Genomic DNA, 8306 nt, shown 5'->3' with positions numbered 1-8306 from the left:
TTTGTTGTAAGAATAAATTAGCTTGAGACCAATTCTACTATATGTTGTAATTTGACCATCGACTCTGCTTTATTCGGGGGCTTTGGGTGGGATCTGCTCCGGCAAGATCGGGGAACAGTTCGTCTCTTTACACAGTTACACTGATTTCGTTAGTTAATTTTTATGACGCACAACTCGCTCTGTACTACCTGTAGCTAACCACCTGTGCATCAAATGTCGGGACTGTCGCGGACTTGCTTTTCATTCTTCTTATTTTAAAATGTTACAGCTTTTATTATAAAACGAGTATTTAAGGATAACCGCTCGGTCATAAATTCCATTAACGACATCTTCTAAATAGATTAAGCTGCATCATAGTTTAAGTCGGGGGGAGGGGAGGTGGGGGGCAAGTGAATTTGAGCTGACGTCTGCGACCGACGGCCGAGCGGGTGGGTGGAGGTGGGATGAGATCGACAGAGAAATGCTTAGACAAACGAAAGGGAGACAAACCAGGAGCCGCCGTCTCAGTGCTCTCGTGAAGTTTAAGCCCCGCTCCCCATCCGCCTTCTCGGTTCTCCTTCTTTCGTTTTCGCTCCGGTTCACGGCTGCTCGGTCTGCCTTTACCTGACTGAATGCTGGCTGTCCCTGAGCGCCCCTGACTTGCAGGCTCCAACGTGAAGGATGCTGTGAAAAACCTCAGCTCGTGTTGGACACCGGGATCCATGGAGCACTTCCTACGGAGCAGGCGTGTGTTCAAGACTTTACTGAGCTTGGCAGTAGCCTTCGGCACCCTGGTGATGATCCCGAAATACGCCGATTTGGAAAAGAGGGTCAAGCAGGGACTAACCCGTCGGAGCCCCGAGTGGAGACGGCCAGAATCCGCTTTAGTGAAAAGCGTCTCGACTGTCAAGACTGGCTGCAGCAAAAACGTTTCTTTCCAGGAGCCTCCCGAGGAAGGTCCATTCGAGGCTGCTGGATACAATGGGGCTCCGGTGGACTGGGATGTTCGCGGTGTGGACTGCAGCCCCAACCCGGCAGTAATGCAGAAGAACTGGTTCTTAAAGCTGGATCAGCATTTTCAGCAGTTTGTCCTCTACAGACACTGCAAATACTACCCGATGCTCATTAACCACCCAGAGAAGTGCAAAGGGGACATTCACCTCTTGATGGTGATAAAGTCCGTCATTGAACACCATGACCGTCGAGAGGCAGTTCGCCAGACTTGGGGTAAAGAAAGAAATATTGGGGATAAAAAGATAAAGACTCTGTTTCTGCTTGGGACACCATCATTGGACAATGATGCAAAAAATCTACAAAAGCTTATTGAGTTTGAGGATAAACTCTATGGGGACATCCTACAGTGGGATTTTATGGATACGTTTTTCAATCTCACACTCAAGGAGGTGAACTTTCTCAAGTGGTTTCATATCTATTGTCCTAGAACTCAGTTTATCTTCAAAGGAGATGATGATGTCTTTGTGAACCCCGATAACCTTCTGGAGTTATTAAGTTTTAGGCGGGACAGCCCTGGGATGCACAGCCTGTTTGTTGGTGACACCATTCACAGAGCTATTCCCATTCGAAACAGAAAGAGTAAATATTTCATACCTAGGGAGCTGTATGATAAGCCATACCCACCGTATGTTGGTGGAGGGGGCTTCCTTATGTCAGGAGCACTGGCTCAGAGACTGTTCATTGCTAGTGCTGATATGGTGCTTTACCCTATCGATGATGTGTTTTTGGGCATGTGCCTTCAGAAAGTGAAAGTCACTCCAGAGAATCACCCTGGGTTCCGGACATTTGGAATAATGAAACATAAAGTCAGCCCCATGAATAATGATCCTTGTTTTTATAAAAACCTGTTGGTGATCCATAAACTGAACCCAGAGGAGCTTCTTCACATGTGGAATTCCATTCATGATGCAAACCTAATTTGTGCCAAAAAAAGTGTTTTACTTTGAAAAAGGATGCTCTGATGTATTATTAAATAAAGATGACAGGATTTCATTTCCATCACCACTTAAAGAACATTTAACCTGGTAATGTATACTGCATATGATGGTGGGTGGCAGACAGAAAACAAACCTGTGTACAATTCTGAGGGCTCGCAGACCCTGTTGTTTGGGTCAGTAGTTACTGGTTGCAGTTTACTCCTGGATGGCTGACAATACAAAATGTACACTTTGACAAATGTTTTATTTTTGTTTAAATATGGATGCTATCATTTAGATGTACAAAATATTTATTCACTTTTATGATTCAGTTTGGAGTTATGATACTCCGTAAATGCCAATAGTGGAGAGTGGAGTTAAATCCCTTTTAAAATAAACAGTGAAAATGATTCTAAAAGAACGTTTCATTGTACCTTTCTCAGGAAATTTTTTGTTATACAGTATTCTGTCGGTGGCACAGTGGCAGTGGTGCTCTCATGCCCCCTGGACTAAGATTCAGCTCCTTGACACCATCTGTGCAGCCCACTTTTGTCCACCCTCACTCCAGAGACAAGCATCGCATTATAACAGGTGAGTCACAATTGGTCTGGCATGAGTGTCTGTAGGGGTCACAGTGGTAAGCTGGACCTGTCAGGCAAAGTTTCAAGTGCCATGCCAGCTTTCTGTCTGTGTGCCCGTTATGTTATTTGATGACTGTCAGTATGGCGTGTGCAAAAGTGGGTACCACCCCGGGCTCGTTCCTGCCTTACACCTGATGCTGCCAGGACAGATTCTTCCACCTAAATGATTTTGTAATAGAAGAACAAGGGTTACAAAATGAATGGCTGTCTGACATGTATTGGGGTATTAAGTCAGATGCACTTTATTACATTTAAGAAAATTCAGGTTCATGAAAAAAACCTTAGCAGTTAGCAGAGGTTATGAGCATGTTGGAGCAAAATAGAAAAGTTTGGCACCATTTAGGTATTTCTTTGACAGTACTAACATGACATTCAGAGTGTTACTAGAGTCTGAAAAAAGATGGGTGTCCAAAGTAACGTGGCAGCCACCCTGGCACTTCATCCGCCTTTTGCAGGAACCCAATAATTTCATCCTTCCTTACAGCAAGTTCACACAATCGATGTTTAGAATTAGAGGTTGCTGTTTGTCACCTTGTAAACGTTGAGCTGTTAGGGTTTACCCACCTTATTTTATTATTACTTAAAAATATCCAACCATTTCCTAATGCCACTCTTTCTTGGGAAGAGTCACAAGACGTCAATTCTAGAGGCAACAAATGAAAAGCCAGCACCAGCCTTAAATGGGATGCCAGTCCATTACACGGTCCATTAACAGTCTCACTTGTTCTCACCTACACTGGGACCATCAGTCATGACATATTGACTGAAAATGATGTCTTTGGCCTGTGGGCTCCACTTAGGAATGCAGAAAAACATGGGGAGAGCACACATTGAAGGCAAGGAAATAAAGGTTCCAGCACAGTCGGGTGAAGTGGCCCATGGTGCTACCAGTGTATCTATTCATATTGTGTGTGTTTGTCCTTAGAAGTCACTTTAAAGGGACAAAATAAGATAAAATATTTTATCATTTTCAGTTCACTGGTGGCCTGTATTTAAGGATTTACATGGTTGTAAATTTCAGTAGGTGCAGCAGAGCCACTCATTGGAAATGAGCCCATTCTGTAGTTTATGTTCTGTTTTCTCATTTGTTCTTTCTTGAAAAAAAAAACAATTAGCCAGATGTCCTAGTGGTATGTTAAATGGTGCAGAAAATAAATAGAATAATCTGCACTGAGAGAAAGCCAATCCACATTTGGCAAACATCAAGAGTGCCTGCATTTTTGGTAGTAATGAAAATCTATGAACAGGGCTGAACTTTAATTGAAAGATATATAATAAGGAGTGGTTGAGGAGATTACTCCATCAGTCCGTCAGCACATCTGTTATGTTTCATTGTGAGCAGTAGTATAAAAAGATATTTAGGAGCTGTGCAGGGCTGTGGGGGTGTACTGTTACTGAATGGATTCTTTATTATGAGCCTGAGAATATCACAGCTGCGCAGAAGGCAACTGGGAATCAGGAAGACGGATCTCCTCACCACCTCTAAGACTAAATCTCTTCAAAAATGTCTGTTGGGCTCAACAGGTGGAGAGGGCCAGTCAGGTCTGCTTTTACTCCTACTTCTGATATCCACGTCTTTTATAAGAAATGAAACGTTTTATAGATATTTGAGGCATATGCCTAAAACGCCCCATGTCTGCATGGGTTTCCTCCGGGTACTCCGGTTTCCTCCCACAGTCCAAAGACATGCAGGTTAGGTGCACTGGCGATTCTAAATTGTCCCTAGTGTGTGCTTGTTGTGTGTGTGTGTGTGTGTGTGCGCACCCTGCCCGGGGTTTGTTTCCTGCCTTGCGCCCTGTATTGGCTGGGATTGGCTCCAGCAGACCCCCGTGACCCTGTAGTTAGGATATAGCAGGTTGGATAATGGATGGATGGATTTTTAAAATGCTGAGGAAATGTGAAATTGATGAACAAACCCTAAAACACCCCACATCCCTGCATACTGCAAACCATCACTGTTCAAGCTCCTATTGCATTTCATTAGACGGACATGAAACAGGAGAATTAATTACTTGGTTGTGATAGATAGATAGATAGATAGATAGATAGATAGATAGATAGATAGATAGATAGATAGATAGATAGATAGATAGATAGATAGATAGATAGATAGAGATACTTTATTAATCCCCAAGGGGAGATTCACATTTCACATTGTTTGTAGTTTTTTTGGATTCAGATCGTGAAACCTGTCCCTTCAGACGACCATTCACCTTCCTCAAAGAAATACTGAGATTTATAAATATGGTGGAAATATTTATGTGTTTACAAAAAGCATATAATCTCATAGCCTTAAAATAGTAAGAGAAAATCCCGTGGACTAAATATTAAGCAAATCCTTTTGCTCCCAGGTAAAGAGAACTTGTAAGGAAAGAAAGAGGATTATGTGTATAAGATTTGTTTCTAGATTTCTTACAGTATGAATCAGAATCTTAATTTTCAGGCCCATAATTAGAGTACTAGGGTGTTGTACCGCATTAACCATTATGAATGCAATGAGAAGTCAAGCAAAATGACACCTTTTACTGGCTAACTAAAAAGATTACAATATGCAAGCTTTGCTATTTCTTTTTCTAAACATCAGTTAGGTGTATTTGGAATTAATGAACTGTAAGCCATCTTCTAAACCCTGGCATGATGATCTGAGAAACTGCAGTTAACCAAAGGCCATATTTGAGTTCCCATTGGTCCTGCCTTTGACAGTTTATGGTAGTCACCTCAAGAGTTATGCAACTCAGCAGAATACATTTTTATTTGTTCTTGACCTTGACCAACAAAGTGGATGGATGTTTTATTTTCCTTTCCTACACTAAGGTCATCAAAGTATTGAAAGGGTAATGTGAGCAGAGTGACTTCCCAAAGGCGAACAGGAGTGTTTCTCATTCTAACTGTTTCAGTGCCATGGCATCTGTCATTACCTTGAATTATTAAATCTATTCACGCTATACACCCAGTCATTCTTGTATCCTGCTTGTATAAAGAAAATTGGCAGCTAGCACTTCAGAGTCACGCAGTAAGCTCCATTTTTTTTCTCCTGGAATGGCACATTTCCTCTTTTGCTCAGACCTAGGACTGAGCTGTGTTGTTTTCACTCTGGTTAATTTCAGCAATGTGTAATATGCTGACAACATGAAACTGCCAAGAATGACTGCCTTTACTTGTGAATTGGTGGGCTGTATGTACTCAGTAACAGACTGTTCAGAGGGCTCTCTCATCTCATTCCAATATCAGCAGGCCATGGACTGGTACACATTACGGTGAGGTGGGACACACATTTAACCCTTACAATGTCTTCAAATGCTGACTCAATGCTGTGCCTTGCAGGTCTTACTGATACCTCTTTTTAGGGGGCCTGGGCGGTGGATTATTAACCAGAAATCTAAAGAAATATCTTTAATTCTAGTACAGATTATCCTACTTTTTAGAAAAGATATTATGGGCTGTAAACAAAGACAGTAAAATCCCATCAAGTATATGGTTAGTCAAAATTAACCTGAAGACATGACAATGTTCAAAATGTGTAGAACCTAGAAACCTGTGACATTTATTAAAGGTCTTAACATTTATGAGCTCAAAAGGTGACATTTAGGATGGTTTTATGAGTTGTGAACAAGCAGACTACGGTAAAAGCACTGTAAAGCCCAATAAAGTCAACAGTGGATCAAAACTGACCTTAAAGAAATATTAGATGTACAAATTATAGGAGGTTTCAGGTTTTTAATGTTTATTCATGGGGGGGGGGGGGATATGTAGGAAAAGTCAGACATGTTCATCCTGAACATTTGTGTACTTTTGCTGACTTATATAAGTAATGTTTAAGCTATTGATCCACCTGTTTAAATTCAAATTTCATTTTCTATCCATTTTTTGGACCTGCTCAAGTCAGCTCCAGGTCATAGCAGGTATCAGTGATCCTGGAAGGTGCACATGTTCTCCATAAATTTCCCAGCTTTCATAGTTCCAACTGCAGGATCATGGGAAGCTGCATGGCAGGAACCAGTCCTTGATGGGGCACCAGTTCATCGTTGTGTAGACCCCTTGCATACACCCACACTCATTAATGCCAGCCCACTTCAGAGTCATCAGTCAACCGAAAGTGAACATCATTGGGTGATTTGATTAAAACTCAACCACCACATTGCCACAGACCACAGGTGCGAGACCACATTCTGCTAGTAGTTCATAACTGGGTGATGCCAAGGGTACCCCAGAAAAAAAATGAATGATCTATAAAAAAGATTTTATTAAGGTCACAGTTCAAATCCACAAGTATGAAGATTCAAAATAGTTACATAAAAAAGTAATCCAGACAAAACTAAATAACTAAACAAAAAATAGTCATGAAAATTATGTACAAAAACATGGAAAGAACAACGTATGTTTGAAAAATGATTCATGCTGCAAAAGCACAAGACTAAAGAAAAAAAAAAGAAAATATGATGGCAGCAGTAAATAAAAGCTGTACGCCTTATCCAAGATAAACACTTAATCATCACAGTCTAACCCCACATCAATTAAGCTTCAGGGATATCAGTCTGTCCAGTTTGTACGCCTAAGTGATTTTGAATCAGCTTCACCTGCTTTGGTGCACATGAAAGTAACAACAGGCGCACTGGAGAGGCAACAGCAAGACGACCCCAAAAAGGGAATGGATTTGCAGGTGGCGGGCACAGACAATTTCTCTCTCCTTATCCTTTTGGACTGATTCTTCTCTAGTTTTGCTTTTTGCTAGTGTCCTTGTCACAACTGGTAGCATGGGGTGGTACCTGCAGCTGATTCAGTTTGCACAGGTAGTCCAGCTCTTCCAGGGTGGCGCATCCATATATGTCGTTGCATTAAGGTTAGTTGTGTATCCCAGTACAGTCTCAAGAACATGGAAGAAATATCAGGAGACGGACCATTACATGAGGAAAGCTGGACAGGTCTGTAGAAGGGCATCAACCCAGCAGCATGACCTGTATCTGCTCCTTCATGCGAGGAGAAACAGAAGGAGCACTGCCAGAGCTCTACAAAATGCGCTCCATCTGGCTACTGGTATGTACGTTTCTGACCAAACTGTCAGAAACAGACTCCATTATGGTGGCATGAGGGCCCAATGTCCTCTAGTGGGACCTGTATAATATTGGCATCTCTGCCATTGGCACTCTGTTCGCTTCACAGATGAGAGCAGGTTTACACTGAGAACATGTGATGGATGTGAAAGAGTCTGTAGAAGCTGTGGTGAACGTTATACAGCCTGCAACATCATCCAGCATGACTGGTTTGGCAGTGAGTCAATGACAGTCTGGGCAGTCACATCCTTGAAATGTCACACAGAACTCCACATGCTAGGCAACAATACCCTGACTGCTGTTAGATACTAGGATGAAATCCTCAGAGCCATTGTCAGACCTTATCCTGGTGCAGTGGGCCCTGGGTTCCTCCTGGTGCAAGACAGTACCAGACCTCATGTGGCCGGAGTGTGTAGGCAGTTCCTGGATGACAAAAGCATAAAAGCATTGACGTGCCAAGAAGTGCTACAAACTGAATGAATGCATGGTTTTTAATGATGGTCTCTCTGTTGCTTATGTACTTGCTAATCCTTAGCAAAATTTGGGCTCGTCGTCCCCTCATGAAACTGCAATACAGTACAGATAAGTCTTAAACCCTTCTAGTCCAGTACAAGGATGCCTTTTAGAGTAAATCACTCTAGCTTTTATTGCAGCCACACCCTAGGCAATGGGATACCTGCTACAAAGAGAAGAAGAAGTTACAG

At 42.1% G+C, this 8306-nt stretch overlaps 1 protein-coding gene across 1 annotated transcript; it reads left to right on the top strand.

Annotated features, from left to right (window-relative positions):
• The first annotated feature begins 432 nt into the window (after positions 1–432).
• Positions 433–2303, top strand: b3gnt7l (UDP-GlcNAc:betaGal beta-1,3-N-acetylglucosaminyltransferase 7, like). The gene has a single exon (XM_028808385.2). It carries the CDS (start codon positions 702–704, stop codon positions 1938–1940), a length of 1239 nt encoding a protein of 412 aa, XP_028664218.1. The 5' UTR covers positions 433–701; the 3' UTR covers positions 1941–2303.
• The last annotated feature ends 6003 nt before the right edge of the window (positions 2304–8306 follow it).

Source organism: Erpetoichthys calabaricus, chromosome 8, assembly GCF_900747795.2.
Source record: "Erpetoichthys calabaricus chromosome 8, fErpCal1.3, whole genome shotgun sequence".
NCBI classification, from domain to species: domain Eukaryota; kingdom Metazoa; phylum Chordata; class Cladistia; order Polypteriformes; family Polypteridae; genus Erpetoichthys; species Erpetoichthys calabaricus.
Note: the sequence above shows the minus strand (reverse complement) of the source record. Positions and strands in the feature narration are given on the sequence as shown.

Bases quoted from the DNA above. Each gene is read 5' to 3' on its own strand.
- b3gnt7l (XM_028808385.2), top strand. From the start codon at position 702: ATGGAGCACTTCCTACGGAGCAGGCGTGTGTTCAAGACTTTACTGAGC.